Source organism: Mesoplodon densirostris, chromosome 14, assembly GCF_025265405.1.
Source record: "Mesoplodon densirostris isolate mMesDen1 chromosome 14, mMesDen1 primary haplotype, whole genome shotgun sequence".
Taxonomy (NCBI): Eukaryota; Metazoa; Chordata; class Mammalia; order Artiodactyla; family Ziphiidae; genus Mesoplodon; species Mesoplodon densirostris.
This window is the reverse complement of record NC_082674.1, coordinates 62,602,889-62,621,778: the sequence shown is the minus strand read 5'-3', so window position 1 is coordinate 62,621,778 and position 18,890 is coordinate 62,602,889. Positions and strand designations below refer to the sequence as shown.

The 18,890-nt window shown below is 54.8% G+C and overlaps 1 protein-coding gene across 2 annotated transcripts; it reads right to left on the bottom strand.

The window, feature by feature from the left end:
• Positions 1 to 1,997: 1,997 nt before the first annotated feature.
• On the bottom strand, positions 1,998 to 18,118 carry EMX1 (empty spiracles homeobox 1). Of its 2 annotated transcripts, none has more exons than XM_060117674.1 (3): positions 17,092 to 18,118; positions 11,034 to 11,218; positions 1,998 to 2,165 (listed from the first exon to the last, which is right to left on the bottom strand). In XM_060117674.1, exons 1-3 carry the CDS (start codon positions 18,116 to 18,118, stop codon positions 1,998 to 2,000), a joined length of 1,380 nt encoding a protein of 459 aa, XP_059973657.1. The 2 variants fall into 2 exon arrangements, with proteins under 2 accessions (XP_059973657.1, XP_059973658.1); XM_060117675.1 differs by having other exon boundaries at positions 11,034 to 11,214; positions 17,088 to 17,506.
• Between the last annotated feature and the right edge of the window lie 772 nt (positions 18,119 to 18,890).

The window sequence follows — 18,890 nt, the reverse complement described above, 5'->3', positions numbered from 1 at the left end:
AGGATAAGTAAAGGCACAGCACAGGCCAAACACGTGGCTCACTGGGGGACAGGGATGACGTGGGTGAGACTGAAGCAGAGGGCACCAGTAGCAAAGGAGGAGAGGCCAAGAGTGGGAAAGACGGGAGCAGAGTGGGGGCCTGAGGAAGGGGGTGGCGTGGTCCTATTTGAGCTTGAGGAAGAGAACCCTAGCCGCAGCACGCAGGTCCTCCTTTGAAGTGGGCCTCATCCTTGACATCTGCACAAACCTCATTATGCCTCCCACCCCTGCCCTCCCCTCCCAAACCCCCGGGATCCATGTACACTGTTTCCCAAGGTAGAAGAAACCTTGGCTGTTTGCGAAGGTGGGCAATCCTGGAAGACAGCAAGCGGGGCCGTGAGTCAGCTGTGAACACGTTGGGTTTGAGGTGCTGGGGAGCGTGGAGGGCAGCAGGCAGCGGGCTCATAGGTCTGCAGCTCAGCAGAGGTTGGCTGGAGGCATTGGCTGGGAAGCAAAGAGAAGTCCTGCAGGTGGATGCAAAGGCCCAGGTGGAAGGCACAGTGAGGGAGGCGGGAGGAGCACGGACTGACCCCGAGGTGGACAGAGGCGACGGGACAGGGGTAAGACTGGGGAGGACTCAGAAAGGCAGGAAGAGGTGTCAGAGTTACTGGAGTGAAGGCAGGGAGGAGTGGGGAACCTAGGAGGGAATGGCCAGAAGATGGGGCGCAGTGAAGCCAGACAGGAGGTGTGGAGTCTGGCCACAAGGGTGGCAGTAACTGTGGTTGGTGGCGGTCATGAGCCTCAGCCCAGTGGTGAGGCAGAGGAGGGAGAGCAAGGGGTTGGGTGGCACATGGGCGCTGAAGAGGTGGAGGCAGGTCTGGACGTCGGAAGGGGAAGGGTGTTCGGAATATACAGGTTTTGTTTCTTAGGATGAAGGAAGACATGATGTGTGACAAGCAGGAAAGACAAGTGCACAAACTGGAGGCAGATGAACTAAAGAGATTAGCGGGCCCTGCCTTGAGCTCTTTGCCAGGCTGGGAGGCCCTGAGCCCTCGGGAACCAGTTGCGAGCTTGGCCTCAAGCCGAGGTCCGACACTTTCATCTGAAGCTTTCCTCTGCCGGGAGGGTGGGGGGGGGCTCTCCAGGGACAGGTGAACATCCCGGTGGGGCCAGGACCTGCGGCAGGGACTGTCAACCTCTGTGAATGGTGCGCCCTCCACCCAGCCCCCAACACTCCCCGTTTCCTCTGTTTTTCCCTCAACTGGAGAAGCCACCAGAGCTCTACGCGTGGCCAAGTACAGACGTTCTCTCCTCCCCAACCCACCTGGGCCTGATTCCCGCTGCTCATTAAGTTTGGAGAGACTTGAGCATAGCCTCCCTCAAGACACAGGGTGGTCCTTCCCTACATCTAGCCTCAGGTTCTCTTGCTGTGGAGTTGAAGCTAGAGACCAGGGTCAACCACCAAGAAAGGAGAAGAGTTAATGGATCGAGTCTCTGAGGCCCCACCCCAGGCTCCCAGGCCCTGAACAAGCTTGCTCTGCCAGTACCCCCAGTGGCCCTCAGAGCCAGAATCCACCACGCCAGGCTCGCAGGCTCTGGGGTTGGAGCTGGATGCCTGTGTCATTAAGAGAGAGACTTTTATTATTCCCATAGGGAAGGGAGACACAAGGGGATCACTAAGAACTACAGCGGGTGCCTGGAAAATAAATTAAAACAGAAACGCATCAAAACAAAAAGGAGATAAGAGAAATGGAGAGTGGCTGGGCGGCTGCAGTGGCCTGCAGCCTGCTCAGGCAGGCAGGCTCTCTGAGGAGAAGGTCGAGCAGTCCCGGGCCTCAGCCAGCCCATTTCTTGTCCCTCTGTCGGTGGTGGCCCCAGGCTCCAAGCCCTCTGGGGCCGTGACTTGAGGCCTCCACGCAGCCTGGCCAAGGAGTGGCCAGAGTCCTGCCGGGCCCACCGAGGGGCCTGGCCAGCAGCGAGCAGCACTCCGCCCTCGTGGGTTTGTGACCGCCCACACCCTAGTCATTGGAGGTGACGTCGATGTCCTCCCCGTTGGCCTGCTTCGTGGCGATGCGCCACCGGTTGATGTGGTGGGAGCCCTTCTTCTTCTGCTCCGACTCGGGCCCCTCTTCCTCCAGCTTCTGCCGCTTGTACTTTGTCCTCCGGTTCTGGAACCACACCTTCACCTGGGCCAGGGAGGGAGGGGCACAGGTGAGAAACACCCAGGAGGCCCCCAGAGCAGCCACCAGGGCCTCAGCACTCAGGCTGAGCTGGGAGCCGGAGAGGGAAACCGAGGCCAGGGTTGTCTCCTTTGGCCGGTGCCACCTCATGCATCTGGAGGTCTGCCCTTCCAGATGCAAATGAGGGGGGCCAGGGAGAGGGCACAGTGGGCCAGAGAGCGGCCGTTTTCCTGTCCCCTCAACAGAGGGAAAGGAGGGGGTCATGGAACTGCCAAGCATCCTGGTTCCTGGAACCACAGGAACAGAGAGACCTGAGTCTCTACCAGTTTTTATTATTTATTTATTTTTTTTTTTTGCGGTACGCGGGCCTCTCACTGCTGTGGCCTCTCCCGCCGCGGAGCACGGGCTCCGGACGCGCAGGCTCAGCAGCCATGGCTCACGGGCCCAGCCGCTCCGTGGCATGCGTGATCCTCCCGGACCGGGGCACGAACCCGTGTCCCCTGCATCGGCAGGCGGACTCTCAACCACTGCGCCACCAGGGAAGCCCTCTACCAGTTTTTAGAGAAGAGATTAATAATTACTCCTTCTCAGGGTTGATGTGAACAGTCAATGAGGGAATATACAAGAAGCCATCACACAGGTTCTGATGGCCTGGAGTGAGTGCCACCCCCCGGGGCAACCCTGTGCTCTTTGTGGCACAAAGAGGCAGAGTGGACACAGCTACATAACCAGGAGGTGATGTCCACACCCAGAGCAGCGCCCAGGACAGCCAGAGCGCTCCTAGGGTCACGGACCCTGCTGCTCGAGGCTCTAACTTCTCATGCTGTCTAGGCTGGTCTGTTTCACCAGAGGACCCTGTCTTAGCAACCTCAGGTGGAATTCCAGAGGGTCTCTGGGGAAGGTGGTGCCGAAGGGCAGGGTTATGAGGCATGGATGGTTTCCTGAAATGACAGCACATTTAAAAAGCAGGTAGGTTTAGCCAACTGCAGTTGGAGTGATCCACGGTGCCCAAGCAGGTGGTGAGCGGTAAGTCACGTGTGTGGAATGATGATGAGCACGTCGGTCTGGCAGCAGCAGTGACTGCTGAGGGGAGATCCTTGAATCCTGGGCAGGCTTAAAGGCAAACCTCAGAAACACTACCTGCTTCTGCCCCTACTCCCTGAGAATGGGTGAAAAGTACAGGCCGTAGGCATAAAGCCAGGCAGTGACAGCCAAAGCAGGCCTGGCATCCAGGCCCAGGGAGTAGCTTCGTGCCCAGGATGCCCCACTCTCACATTTCCCAGACACTCCTCTCTGTCCCCTCCATGGAGCCGACCCAACCCAGGGCTCCTCCGACAGCCCACCCCTCCCCAGGGTTTCCATGGTACCATCTGCCTTGCCCGTTGATTTTCGAGCACGAGGATAGGTGTGAGGGCAGCCAGTGGTCAATGACACACAGAGCAGCCAGCCAGGGACAGGAAGAGGTGAGGTACCTGGCCTTGGTGGACAGTGAGGAAAGGGCTTCTTCCCTCATTTCCAGAGCTGGCTTCAAACCCATTGCCTGCATGTCCCAGCTCAGATAGATGGGGAGGATGGCAGATGCTCCAGGCGCAGGGCTTCTAGATTCCATGCCCACCTTTCCTTGGGCACAGGGCTAGCTGGGCCCTGGGTGGTTCTGGGCACAACCATTTGGCAGCCAGCCTGGCCCCTGCCCCCCGCCCTGTAGCCCACTGTGACTGTGCCAGCCCGTAGGTGGGTGAGCTCGTCCAGACTCCTGTGCAAGCCTTGTGTGTGACTCAGGCCTGGGGCGGTGTTCCTGAGAGCCCGAGGGGCTGGCTGAGGGCTAAGCATGGCCAGCCTGCTGATGCGTGATCTGGGGCAGCACCAGGGACACAGGGCCCCTTTCTGCACCTTCTCCCTCCCACACACACTCCCCAGTGTCCTTCCAGAAGGGGACTCGCCTCTAGTGGGATGGACCTAGGCTGCTACTCTTGCCCAGCATCACTGGCCCAAAGAAGGAAAACTTCTTGGGCACAGGGCACAGGGTGTGTTTTCACACCAGGGCTGGCTTCCTGGTACATACAAATGAAAAGCAATTCTGAATACTTTCTCCATGAAAACTACTAGGGTCAAGGAGGCAGCTCTCTAGAAACAGGGACGAAAACTCTCTCCCCAGGCAGCCTGGCTATCTTCCGGAGAACAGCCTTGGGCTGAGTGTCCAGATGCTGTTTACAAAGACTGTAATAACAAGGGGATGCTTATGACTTAGTAATATCAGTGAAAATGGCAGGATGCACAGTTTGGGCACAGTGTGATCACAGCCATGGAAAAACAAAGCCTATGCATGGGGAAAAAAGACTAGAAGGAAATGTACCCAAAGTATGGGTGACCTGTCTTTCTTCTTTCCACTTTTCTGACTTTTCTTTAATGCATTACTGATAACAATTACCAGTAATTTTTTTATTTGGAAAAAGAAAAGGAACTGGTCTCCGAATGTAGTAAGAGATAAGAGTGACACCCCAGCCAGGCAACGCTGGGGTCACCCCAGAACCCCTTCCCTAAAGGAGAGAGGACCTAGAAAGGAACCAGGTCACATACGGTGGGTACCAGCGCAGTGGGAGCGGCCTTAGGAGGCCTGCTTATTCTGCACTGCCTCCCCTCAACACCGGCACGCTACTCACCTTTCAAGTCCAGGGCGCACTTGGGGTGCTGGTTGGAGGAACCACTCACCCATCTCTGAGCCCTCTGGGTTTGGGGAAAGAGATGTTCCTTGGGGCCGCCCAAGTCCCCACCTCACTCAACGTCTCTCAGTTTTCTGATAAGCGAGATCCTTCCAAGAGTCTCCACTTTTGTCTGAGTTACACCACCTGGAACATTCTTACTTAGGCTTCGAAACCCTGTTCCCTTGTTCCTAGACTGGATGTGCCCCATCACCTGTCTGTAACTCCTTAGTGCTTTTTTCTGTCTCAGTAACAATGACCCCAGCAACATGTTAATTTATTTGCTCAAACCTCTGTCTCCTCATCAGATGGTACGGGAACCGGGAGAACGAAAGTGGTGTGTTAGCTGGCTTTGGAGGCCCAGTGGGCATGTTCCAGGTACGTTCAGCCAGTGGGGCAGAGGTGAAGTGACCTAGCCCTGTGATCTAGGAAAGAGGCGCTTGGGCCAACCTGGAAAACAGGAGAAAATCAATGGTAGAGGGATTGAGGTCTAAATGGAAAGGGGGTTTTGAAAGAGCTAACTGCTGCAGAGATGGGATCCTGTTTTGGCTTAGTTCAGTGGACACTTCTACAAGAGGGTCAGTTCTTAATTCTTTATACTGTGGATTGGATTAACCACTTCTGGGGGGGGACAGGAGGAGAGGAAGATCCATTGTTGAGGGGACAAGGGTCAGCTTGAGTCAGGTAGGATAAAGAAGGTAAAACTGCTGCGGATGAATGAATAAATGAATGAAGGCATTAAGGCATTAGCAGATTGATCACTGTACGCATTAATGAATGAAGATGTGCGTGAGTGAATGGACAGATGAACTTACAAACAAGCAAACTACAACTCCAGCCAATGTTTCAGACTTTACCTTTGAATGAACCAGGTCTGGATCCCTTCTTTTCCACCACTCCCCATCTTAGCCCATCCCAAATGGGAGAGTCCATGGCTCCTGGCCCCTGCATACTTTCAGGTGAATACCTGTCCTCTCATCAAGGAGTTCAAAAACCTCTATCAAGGGACATTTGAGTCTTGTAACTCTGATACAGGAAGTTCCTCCTTATGGCCTTCTGTTGTCTCTTCTGTTTTAATTTAAGCCTGTGTCCTCCTATTCTGTCATCCTCAAACACAGAGAAAGTCCTCATACTAGAAAGAAGCTTAGCGACATCAATCAAGCCACTCCTCAGCCTGCTCACCCCCCTGCCCTCTCCACTGGGATCCACTTCCTAACATCTGATCATGTGAACTGGTCCCGCTCTCAGTGTCAAGCCCAATGCCATGCGAAGCTCAACCCTCACCCCACCAAACTGAGGTCACCTCTGACTCCCCATCAACTAGAGTCCTAACTCTTCCTGAGCTTTCTTGGTTCCTCCTCTCTCAATCCACCCTGGATGCTTGCCCTCACTCTCAGGGAGACATCACAAGATTTGCCTGCTTGCTCAGGACCACACCCTCAGAGAACCATTCCAGTCTCCCTTACCTCCCGTGCCCTCTCCTGCCTCCCACTGGACTCCCGGAGCTTGAGAGGTGCAGAAGTTCTTGGAGAAAAGCCAAGACTTAGAGAAGGGGTGAGTCCATCTCAGAACACACAGCGAGCTAGTAACCTTTCCCTAAAATTCAAGTCCCTAGGATATCTCCCTCTCAGCCATCTCCCAAAAGGCAGATATTCCAGGCAGGAAGCCTTCTTACCATGCCCCTGGGGGGAAAAACCCATAGGTAGGTGACTACACACTCCTGCCTCCTAAGACCCCACCACCCATGCTCTCGGGACCCAAGAAGGTAGCCAGACTTGACAACTCCCGCTCCGTCTTAATCTCAAAGCCTCCCCTTTCTTCCCACCAACCCACACATCCCTCCAAGCCTTGCATGCCTGTGGCCTCCCAGGAGACTTCCACCGATGCAGCTCTCCCCTGACTCCCTCAGTCCACAGCTGTGGCTTCAATGGGATTCCGGTCACTCACCCCTCACATGCCCTGGCACTGCATGAGGAATCTCCAAGGCCAAGACACCATATTTCTGCATGCTTTTCCCTCACAGTTTAGCTCAGCTAAACTGAGCCAGGGAAGGTCAAGAAACACCTCCTGAACGGTTCAGAGCTGGAGGAGTGGCTGGAAACACTAACCAATCAATCAGCTGAAGCAACCAAATGCTTTCTCTCACTCCCCCCAAAACTAATGTGCCCCCCCACATGCACAGAGGCTCACAGAGGCACTCCATGCCATGTGCACATAGGATAGCACCTGACCATTGGGCATTGATCACACTAAGCCCACATGTGCTCCACATTATGGGCATACATATGTTACATATACCCATTACACACACATACACACACACACACACACTCAAGGCTCTGACCTGACCCAGGCCCAAGTCTGCCCCACCAGCCACCAGGACTGAAGCTTAGATGGGCTTCACTCCAGTCAGACTCCTGGGCTGCACAACAGTGAGGAACAAATAATTAGAGCCAGAAGGAAGACCTAGCCCTTGCCCAGGGCCCCTCCCTCCACCTCCTGGATTAACCCACGGCCATCCCAGTACAAATACCCCACACGCAACCAAACTATAGCCCTACCCCCAAAAAGCATCTCAGGTTGCCCACCCCCAATATCCCATGCTAGAGCTTTGGGCATACAGACACCCCTGAACTCTGAACTAAGACCCCCACACCAATCTGCTTAACCCTCCTAGAAGTTTTATCCATGAACTGGTAAATAAAATTCGATCATCTAGATCAACAATCAGCTATGAAAGTGTAAGGGAATGATAGAAGGAGAGGGACAGAAAGGGAGCAGTGACAGCAGAGAGTGAGGGAAATGACTGGTAAAGTTAACATATGGATAAGTATACAATCAAGAGAAACTTGCCCGTTCATTCAATACATATTTATGGAGCATCTACTTTTTGCTGGTCACTGAGCTGGGCCCTGGAGCACAGCAAGAAATAGGAAGGCTTGGCCTCTGCCTCCCAGAGCTGAGATGCTCAGGCCTATTGTTTATCAGGATCACCCAGAGAGCTGTTTTAAAATCTTTCCTGGGTCCCATCCTGGAACTCCTAAGAGAATCTCCTGAGCAGGGTCCAGGAATCTGCATTTTAAGATTTCTTTGAGAGATGAATGCAACCAGTGTACAGACTGACATTTGGACATGGAAGATTATTAAACAATAGCAAAGTCCTATAAATATTATGATATGTGGGAGATATGCTGTGAGTTCTGAGAACCTGGAGGAGGGATTATACAGAAATACAGAGAAGTAGAATATAGATGAGCCAGAAGCTCAAGGCTGAAAAGAACCCTGGAGTTCATTTCATTCAATCTTTCAGATCAGCAACTGAGGCCCAGAAAAAAAAAGACAAAGTGAGAGCTGATGAGATGATAACCATTACAGACATATGCATACACTGTCAGCTGCTAAAGATCTATAGAGATGGAAGTTTGAGATGGATGGTAGATATACAGAAGGTAAAACAGAGTAGATGATAAAGAGATAATCAACAGTTGGGTAAATAGGAATTATTGTTAAGAAGAAGATAGAATTAATAAAAAATAGGAAATATAAATTAACCAGCTTTGCAGAGGCAGTTTAATGAAAGCAGACAGAAGTACATGGCTAGATATAAAATAGCTCTCTGTGAGAGATGAATATAGATATTGACAGTAGAAGTAGATGGCAGGGGGCTGATGGGAGTGACTGATGCTTGACAAATAGTTGATAGCTAGAAATGACAGGTCAGCCTGCCTGGCAAACACAGAGAGATAAATAGATAATTAGTTAGTTACATAGCCTAGGTCTTAATGATAGTTACGAGAGGGACAGAAAGACAGCTCTGGTGATGAAAAAGACTGAGTCAGGAATTCCAGGTTTGGATCTTATTATAACACTAATTTGACATATTACTTTCAACAAAAGGAAGGGAAGCACTGGGGATGAGAATTAATCTTATTTGAGTTCATATTAGGTGCCTTTAATCCTTAAACAACCTATTTTATGGATGATGAAAACAGAACTCAGAGAGGTTGAGTAACTGGCCCAAGGTCACACAGTCAGTTAGCAGGGAGGCAGATACTGAAATCCCATCTGCCTGCACGGGGTGGTCTGCCTAATTCATCTCTCCGTCTCAAAGGCCTCACCTGGAAAGACAGGACTCTACAAGGAGGTTTCTCAGGCTTAAATCTCCCACAGTTCTATTATTTTGTTTGTTTGTTTCATATGCTTAACCAGCTCATTTATAGATGGAACAAGATTAGTCATGCGTTTTGATCGTTAGTGAAGCTGGATACATTTTATTTTCTATCTGGTTTTGTTTTAAATATATGTTTAAGCACCTTATAATAAAAATGAAAGAGAAAATCATTGGGTTTACTAACTGGCATTGTTAGGAGCAAATATTGACAGGCAGATAGGTTCAGTTGAAAGAAAGTCAATTAAAAATGCTCTGACTGAGCTAAAAAATTGAAAGTTTAAAAAGAATGACATTATTTCAACAAGTGTTAATCTGTGGATGGTGGGCTTATAAACGGTTTTGTTTTCTTACACTTCTGCAATTACAATTTAATAACTAATACTTTTAAAATGAAGTTAAGTATAAATACCATTCTTAAGTTGACACCTTGTTTTAAACAACAATTTTAAAACACTGTTTGCCAAGAGGGAAAAGGGGGTATTATTTTATTAACTTCTTTTTAAAAAAACATATCTTTCTTTAAAACGTTTTTAAAATTAAGTCCGTTGTTTTGTAAGCTTTATCTCTGCAGTTAGAACAGCCCAGCTAGCAAATCTGAAAAAGCCCGGGTCCTGCCGCGGAGATGGGAGCAATGCATTGATGAAATAGGGCATCAGATAGATAGGACAATAGATAGCAAAATGCGACGTGAGCGGCAAAGAGTGAGGTCGGGGCTGCAGGATGCTGGGGACGAAGTTTGGGTTTGGACTCCCCCACGACGCCTTCCATCTATCCTCACTGCTACCCGGGAGACCCCAGGCTGCACACACACCCCACCCCCACCTCCAGCCGGACGCCTTCTCACTGTTCGGGACTAGGGTGGAGGACAGTGGTGTAAGAGGGGCGAGGCGAGCAGAAAGGGGAGCGGAAGATGAAATGCCGGCGGGCGAGAGCTGCTGGGCCGCGCCAGCCCACCTCTCTCTTTGCAAATCTGGGCGCTGTCAGGGACAGAAGGGAGTTAAGGTCTCCCGAAGCCCATTCAGATACTGAAATCCGCCTCCAGGGCAGCAGCCACCCACCCCCGCACGTTGGACTCCGGGCGGACTAAGAGCTTAGCGGTGCTTCCAGACAGCATTTATTTATGGCAAAGTCTTTACTTACAATAAACCCAAATCTGCCTTCCTATAATTCCCTTCTAGTTCTTTAAATTTTTTTTTCTAATTATCAATTACAAAAATACTACGTGGTGATTGTAATTTCACCCAGTTCAAACCCCTTCAACTCCATTGCAGTTTATTCCCTCCCCAACGCAACAGCCCTTCAAGTGATTGGAAACAGGTCCCGAGGACCAGAATCTGCTTTCCCACCGTCCCCAGGCCCCGCCAACGCCCGCACACACACGCCACAGTTTCAGAGCCCTGCCAGCCGGGCTGGGCAGAGATCAGTGCCCCCCTTGGACCCCCAGCAGGGCTGCGCGCTCCCGCCTAATCCCTCTGCTTCTGATGTTTATAGCCTGAGGACACGTGGGCTTTCTCCCCACAGCACACCCGCTGGGGGACAGCGAGGCCTCTGCCCGCTTTGCCCCTGAACAGCAGCGAAGCCAGTGCGAGACAGGCCTGGGAACCCCACACACCCCTGAGCGCCCCCGGAACAGTGACGGGAGAAGGGCTGCAGTAACCGCAGGGCTGAGACGGCGCCAGAGGGCCCGGGTGGGCGCGGAGTGACCGCGGCTTGGGCGCTCAGCGCTCGGCCGGCTCCCGAGGGCGCCAGCGGCCTTCTGGCAACTGGCACCTCCTATGGGCTATGGGAGTGGGGTCGGGATAAGGTTTGATCCCAACCTCCCGGTGGGTCCTTAGTGTTTAATAAAAGTCCTGTGGCCTCTTCGAGGCTGCATACAGTCGGAGGGAAGACAGGCGTGACGGGGGCGCCGCAGGGGTAGCGGGAGAAGCTGGGGAAGGCTGGGGGCAAGGCCGGCCGCTCCGGCCCCCCCTCCACCCGGCCCCCGGGCGCAGCGAGGATCATTACCTGCGTCTCGGAGAGGCTGAGGCTGCCGGCCAGCTGCTTCCGCTCGGCGCCCACCACGTAGTGGTTCTTCTCGAAGGCACGCTCCAGTCGCAGAAGCTGCGAGGGCGAGAAGGCCGTGCGGATCCGCTTGGGCTTGCGCGCGAAGGGGCCGTGCAGAAGCAGCCCGTCCTGGGGCACGTCGCTCGCTGCGGCCGCGTCGCCGACGGCAACACACGCAGATACAGACAGAGAGAAGGGCGCCGTGAGCCGCAGCCCGGCCAACGGGCCGCCCGCGGGAGCCGGCCAAGCTACCCATCGCACCGCGCTCTCGCACACGCCCCGGAGTGCTCCGATGCCCTCTCCAACCCTTGACACACGCACTTCTCTTTCTCTTTTGCCGCCCCTTCCGTAAGTCCACTCCCTTTCCCAACACCTCCCGGCTGAGGGGGCCTCGCGGAATCGCAGCGCTGCAGATCACTGTTAGGCCAGGAAGTGGGCCCAGGCCTGGTGAGGCCCAAATCCACAGTGCCTGGAGCAACCTAAGAGGCCAAGGAGTGGGAAGCCCGTTTTGTTGGCTTGCCCCGTCATGTCTCCCTCAAAGTGGACCAAGAGCAGAGACGGGGCTGGGTGTCAGGAGAGTGGTAAGGGGAACAGCCAGGTTGTTAGGCATTCCCCTACCAAATACAGATTCAAGAACTAGAGGGTATCCCAGGAACTCTCCCTTCACACCTGCTTAAACCAGCCTTGCAACTAAATGCTCAGGCTACTAGCCCATAGAAAATTCCTTCCAACAAGCCAAGGCTCTGCCTTGCAAGTGGTAAAAATAGGCTAGGGGCTAAGTCAACATCCAGGCAGCACCTGGAGGTCTAAAGTTAGGTTTCTTCTTCCCGGCTTTCCCACCTCTCTCCCCTCAGGCCTTCAGGTAAAATCCTCTTCCCACAAGAGACTTACTGCTCTCTGGTGGAAAAAGGCCTTGCTTCATCCCTGAATAATCCCCTGCTGAAGAAACATGTGTATAAATATCTAGACGTCATTTTTCTCTCTAATATATATAGCTATAGATATATTGGTTTCTGCATGGGCGTGTGTAAATACATGCTCCAGCCTCCCTACTGTCTTCTTCTCCTTTCTACCATACAGGATTTTCAAAGAGTGCAACTGTCCCTTGGATAATGTTGGCCATCATGGGGACTCAGCTCGTACATGCAGGAGGAGGGGCTGACATTGGGCTGGATGGGGCTGAGGTGGTGGGGTCAGGAACTACAAAAGTGAAACTAGCTTCCACCCACAGCCCCAGTCTCAGTGAACCCCCCACTAGGCCTTCACACCACCTCTGGCTTGGTTGCACATGCCAACAAGACTGGAAACAGGCCCTGACATCATCCACGGAGCCTCATGCAGTGGCACATAACAGTACCCTGACCCACCAACAATGCAAAGTACTAGATGAAATGTTTTGACAGTTAGTTGTTGAGATTGACTGATCCAATTAATTTCTTCAGAAACGGCCACTGGTTTGACTCAATTTGATTTGTTGTTTCATTTTTTAAGACAATTGTTTGGATAATTCGGTTGAGATCTCCCATCTCTGGAAATATCTCTGTAAGTGAAGCAAGGGCACATAATTGAGATACTATGGCTAAAACTCTCCAGGTAACTGTTCATATCCCTCTGCTGGTGGAAACTGCCTGACATGACTTTCTCCACGTCCATGGGCTTTGGACACCTATACAGGCAAACTTTATTGTTGGGGTTTTCTGTGGAACAGCATTGCCTAGGAATGAGGGGCTAGTGCCTGGGGGGAGACAGAGTTGCCTGAGAGGGAGAAGCCACTAACTTCCAATCATCTTATCCATTTCAAGTGGCTGGATCTGTGCTGCTGTAAAAGTGAGTGGGATCACATCATAGGAAGATGGAGGGAGGGAACCCTGCCCATTGGGCCCTTCAAGGTGGGGGCAGATCCAGGGCTCTCAGGCCTGACAGAAGGAAGAGAAGTTTAGCTTGTGGTGGTGGAGGGGACAGATGATCAGGGGAGGTGGTCTGGCAGAGAGGGGTAAGAGGGAGAGAAAGGAGAAGAATGATCCAGTTGGGAAGAAGAAGGATTAAGGCCTCAAGTGAGGGCCAGTGTGATAGGCCGGAGATAGGTGAGAGAGGTGGGTGGGAAGCAAACACTTCTTCCTGATGTTAAAATAAATTGCCTCAAAAAAACAACAGCATTCTGAGCTCAAGTGAAATACCAACAGTGGTTTCCTCTGGACAAATGAGCTGAAGAGGGAGAGAAAGCCCACCCCTGTGATCGCAGGGTTTGGCCTCAGCAGCTTGACTGGCCCAGATTGGTCAGAAGTGAAGTGGCAGCGTGGAGAGACCGGGGAGTTGTGAGTGAATGGGATGCAGAAGTGTGAAGAGTAGTGTGGGGCTGAGAAAGCAGGACTGCAGCCTGCCTCAGTGTGTGTGATTTGATGGCTATTTTGTAATTTCGTGGTGTGTGTTGGTCACTTGTGTGGTAGAGTTCTCTATGTTTGTCTTTATAAACCCAAAGTGGAGGATGGAAGCAACAAGCGCCTCCTGACATACACGTCTCTTTGCTTCAAGTCAGGCTATTTTAGGGGAAAGGTAGGTTGCTTGAGGTCTCCCTCAACTGGAGAGAGAATAGGCCCAGTTCATTGTAATGCCCTGAAGGGACAGATAGCATGTATCCTGTAGTCTGTGTTGCATGTGCAGAAACACAGGGGTCCTTCTGACCCAACCAAGAAGAAGCAGAGGCCAGAAAAAAGTATTCAAGATGTTGATTAGTGATGACAGATTTGATTTCAAAAGAATCAGGGCTCTTTCCTGTAAGGAAGAGTATGTTTAGTACAAAACTGGGAAACTCACCAATAGCTGCCTGTTTGTGTAAGAACTAGGGTGGTGCCTATGAGCCTGGGCCACTCTCACTCTGACCTATGGAGAGGGGGCCTCAAACGTCCCTACCAAGGCTTCAGTTTCCCTTAATTGGATCACAAGGGCAGAACAAGCTTGGGACTGGGTTGCGGTGTGGCCTGTTTAGATGCAGTAATTCTGGGCTCTGAGAGTGGGCTGTCAGTTTCAGACAAGGACAGGTGGAAAAGTGTAAAGGGGCTGGCTTAGTCTTCCCTGGAGCTAGTAACTGTACCCCACCCGCCCCGTTTTCCTCCAGCCTTCTCTGCGGGCCCCTTTAAGGCACTGGCTGGGACCTAGCAACGGAGGTTCCCAGGAGTGAGGCGGCAGGAGGTGGGAGCTAGGGATTCGAAGGTCCGGGGCTCGAGCTGCAGTCCCTCCTGGAGAGGCCGAGGCAGACTGGGGGCTCTGGGCCGGATGGCGGGGCGGAGGGGCCTGGGGCTACGAGACGGAGAGGCCCGCCCGGCAACGGAGATAACCTCTTTCCCCCTCCTCCGGCCGGAACAAAGGCACCCTTTGAAGCACCGGCCCATTACCATCACCAGTCCCAGAGGGCCTGGTCTCCCACGGCCCCCTCCCGACGCTGCTCCTCGGCCTGGAAAGTTCCTGCTGTCCGGGGGAAATAGCACCGAAGTGCGGCTAACTCGTCGTCTCCGCCAGCTCCTCCCCTTCAGGCCTCGAAAGCCGCCCCCGTCTTCGGCGTCCCGCCGCCTGGTCCCGACCATCCCGCGCTGGCTTTTTCTCTCCCACCGCCTCGCTCAGCGAAGAAGCCGGTTCCCTGCGCGCCGGGAACGCGCTGCTGGAGAGCGCTGCGCACAGAGCGCAGACGTGTTCCTTTTCGTTCGTGTAGGGTTTCGCTTCTTGCATTAAAACGGGGCTGAAATGAGCATCGCAGAGACCCGGTTCTCTAGAAAACGCGGCGCCGGAGGGCCTGAAATGGCTCGGCTCGTAGCCCCGAGGGCCCGCGGGATCGCAGGACTCAAGGGCGCCCGGGCCGCAGGGGTCTGCCCCGACGATGACCGGCCCTGAAGCCAAAACTTCTTAGGATTCGAAAAGTCCTTCAGTGCCCAACGGATTCCGTGTTCAACAATGCGACCACATTTGGCTCCATCTCCGCGTCCAGACACAGTTCTTGGGAGAAAAATGCAACCGTTTTTGCAACTCGACAACGTGCCCGCCGGGACTGACGGCTCAGGGAGAGGCGGCAAATTCCGAGAGGGTTTTGCGGAGGATTTATTCGGCCTCGCCTAACTGAGGATGCTCAGAGCTGGAGCTGGATCTCTCGCAAGGCGCCCCCGACGCTTGGCGCCCCCGGCCCTCGCACCCTAAGCCCGCGCGGGCGAGGCCAGAGGCGGGAAAGGTAGCGCGGAGGGTGTGGAGCGCCGGGTCCAAAGCCGAGGGCGTCGCCGGGAGGCCATCTCCGAGTGAGCAAAGACCACAGGTGTCAGGACCCGCTCTGCCCTCTTCTCCGAGCCCCTGTCTCTCTACTAGCCTCTGAACCGCTGGTCCCTCCGCCGCCCGGGCCCGAAGGTTCACAAACAGCCGCGACTCTCAAATTGCTCCGCGGTCGCGAGGTTTAGAGACCCAGGCCGGGGACCCAGTCCATGGAGGACCGAGGTGGTTTGCTCAATTTTAAATAACACTTCATTTTACCAGTAAACATATATTTTAATTGACAGGTTTTTTTCCCATAGCGGCTGACACCATAGCCTTCCCCCCCTCCAAATGATTTGGGCAAATCTTTGAAATCCCCAGGGCAGACAAAACTGCCCACAAAGATTCTTGCTCAAATAATTACATTATCTTATTTTGTGGGATCTGTTGGGTCAGTATCCTTTGACCAGATGGGACTGAGAAAATTGTCTGACAAATCGGGGCCGGGGAAAGCGGCTTTCCGTGAAAACAGTTAAGCAGCTATAGCGAAAGCTTCAAGAGATCATTTTTCTTCTGTTATCTAGATAATTGTACCCAATATCCAGTTTATTTTGACTGTGTACACCCAGTTTACCCTCGGATTAGCTCCAGGAGCCAAAGCTCTAGCCACATCCTTTTCATTTGTTTTGCTAAAATCAGGGTTACCTAGCTCTGAGTCATGGAACCTCATAAGACTGAGGTCCGGTCTACACTAACAAAATAAAACCGGAAACTAAACCAATTACTGCACAAATTAAGGACACTCCAAAAAAAAAAAATAAGAAGAAGAAAGAAAAGAAAAACTCCAACAAATTCAAAGAAGAAAACGAACTCCAACTAATGGAACTCTTTCTTTTGGGAAAGTCAGATCATTGAAACCTGTGTGTGTGTGTGTGTGTGTGTGTGAGAGAGAGAGAGAGAGAGAGAGAGAGAGAGAGAGAGAGAGACCGAGACCAGAGGGGGATCTTCTTTAGCAAACCCACTGCCCAGTGCAGACTAGGGGGCTCGGACTGTCTGAGACCTTAAAAGCCCTCTGCCCCCGCCCCCTGCCTGGGAGGACTGCTGTTGGTCCCCCAGCAGCCGGTGGGTTCCCGGAGTCGGCGAGCGGCGGAGGAAGCCAGTTTGCCATTTCAAACCTTCCCACCCTAGGTCCGAAAAGCACGTGTGACTTGGAGAAGTCGGGTCGAGGTTGCTGACAAACATCCCAAGACAGCAGAGCACTCACCACTGAACATTAACTCTCCAGTTTCCCTCCCCTCTGCCCCTTCTTCCCACAGACCCAGGGCACGCAGGTGGACTTTCCCCTGCCTCCAAGCGCCGGCGAAGGCTGATCCCTGGGAGTTGGTGGTGGAAATGCGAGCGAAGTATGGTCCCAGGTCCAGCTGGGTCGCAGGCAGGGCGGCGGGCGCTGCGCTCTCTGGGATGGGACTGGCTCAGCCAGGAGAGATTAAGGCAGGCCGCAGAGAGGACCAGGAGAGGCTCCAAGGATGAGCCCGGGCTTGACGTCCGGACCGGCATCGTTCCTGGGTGAGCCTAGAGGTCCCAACCTGGTTCTCTGGGAGGGAACCCAACGCGGCAGAAGCGCGGATGGATCTGGCGTGGCTCGTCCCTGCTTAAGAATCGGCCTTTGCAGACCCGCAGCCTCATCGGCAACAACTTCTGAACGGCCCCGCACGCCCCCGAGCCTCCCCGCGCCACCTCAGCACGGGCGCCGGCCGGCCGCCGAGGCGGGCACAACGTGGGCACTCACCCTGAAAGCGGTGGCCGAAGAAGCGGTTTCGCAGCACCCAGGGATAGAAGTGCAGAGGGTCCCGGTGCTGGGCGCCGAAGAAGGAGTGCGGGGGCTGCAGCGGGGAGGCGCCCAGCTGGTGCGCCGGGTGCACGGTCAGCGCAGGGTGGTTCATGGCCTCGGGGAACACGAGCTCGGGACCGCCGTAGAGCGAGCGGCCGGCGCCCGCGGCGGCGGGGAAGCCGCTCACGAAGGCCGCTTCGGCCGCGCCGTGGTGAGGGTAATTGAGCGCCGTGGGCCGGAGCGGCTCCTCCGAGGCGGCCGCCGCCAGGGGATGGGAGCCTGCACCCCCTCCGCCAGTGCCCCCGCCGGTGCCGCCGTCCTTGGCCACCAAAGACTCGATGGTAAAGCCGCGCTTGGCTGTGGGCTGGAACATGGTCGCGGCCGCCAGAGCCGAGCGAGGCAGCCGGGCGCTGGGGAGCGCTCCGCGTCCTGGCGCCGCCGCCGTGCGGGGTGTGCACCCAGCCAGGCACATGCACACACACCAGCACCCCTCACCTCCCCCGCCCGCCCGCCCGCGCTCAGCCCCTGCCCACGAGCCAGGCGCGGAGCGGCGAGGGGTGTGCGAGCCAGTGAACGGAGAGTCGGGCCACGGCGCGCAGCTAGGCTCGCCGGCCTCTGCGGCCGAGCGGGCAGCTCCCGGCGCCGGCACTGGCGCGGGCTCCGTGCGATGCTGCGAGCTGCCTCTACGGCCTGGGGGCTGAGCCCGGCCCCCTCCCTCCCGAGTCCAGCCAGGACCGACCCCCGCCCCCGGTCCTCCCAGCACTGTCCAGCCCTGGCTCGGCCACCGCGATGCGAGGCGAGAGTTAGCGGGCACCTGCCCCGAGCCCGCCCATTGGCCGCGGCTCACCTGCCCCAAGGTGGGGGGCGGGGCGGGGCGGGGCGAGGGACAGCGGGTGGGGACGGAGCAAGCAGTCGGAGGCAAAAACCGGACTGGAGCTTGTGCGGGGCGATCTAGGCCTCCTCCCCATCTCGCGTCTTCTCGCATCTCCGCCCTTTAGCAGAGTCTGGCTGCCGCCGCAACCGTCTCAACCCACGCGGGAGCCGAAGGTGGCATATAAGGGGCCTGGGGCTTGGGAGAAACTCCAACCCCAGTCCCCAGTGTGTAAATCAGTTGAACCCTCTCCAGTTCGTCCCGGGATGTCGTTTCAGTTCTCAGATAACTTGGATCCGAGTGGAATGTGGGTGTTTGGAGTCCAACAAATAGGTTCTCCCGAGAACCAGCTCCCCTGGCCTCCAGGACCCTCGGGATCGCCCACCATCCGTCTCCTGGGCCGCAGTCTGAAGCCTCGGCCTTGGTCGTGAGGTTTCGCGTTTTCTGGGTGTTATGGGTGACAGCTCCGGAAAGGGGTCACGCAATTCTTTTCACAAGGCCCCCCCCACCGGGCCGGGGACAGCGCTGGAGGAGCTAGCGGAGCGGTCCCCCTGCAGTCATCAAGCTGCAGTTCTCAGGGCTTGGAAGGAGCTCCTTGGCCCAGCCACAGACACCGCGGTCGGCTCGCCCGGCGACGCAGGGCAATCTGCTTTCCTCCTCTTCTCTGGTCGTGGGGCTCAGGTGCAGGTGGGCCAGGCCAGGCCGGGGCCTTGAAGACAGTCTTAAATTGGAGGTGGCCGAGCAGTCTAAAGCCATCCCCAAGAAGACATACCGGCCGTCCCGGGAACATAGCGGCCACCTGGCCTCCCCGGACCCCCACTTTCTCCCCGCGCCCGCGGAGCAGCGGACTACTCCAGCCAGTTTCCATTTCGTGCACTAATTCCCC

Bases quoted from the DNA above. Each gene is read 5' to 3' on its own strand.
- EMX1 (XM_060117674.1), bottom strand. From the start codon at position 18,118: ATGCGAGAAGACGCGAGATGGGGAGGAGGCCTAGATCGCCCCGCACAA. The intron at 11,219-17,091 runs GTGAGTGCCCAC...ACGCGGCCGCAG, and splicing joins CTTCGGCCACCGCTTTCAGG to CGAGCGACGTGCCCCAGGAC. The intron at 2,166-11,033 runs GTAATGATCCTC...TCCCTGGCCCAG, and splicing joins TCAGCCTCTCCGAGACGCAG to GTGAAGGTGTGGTTCCAGAA.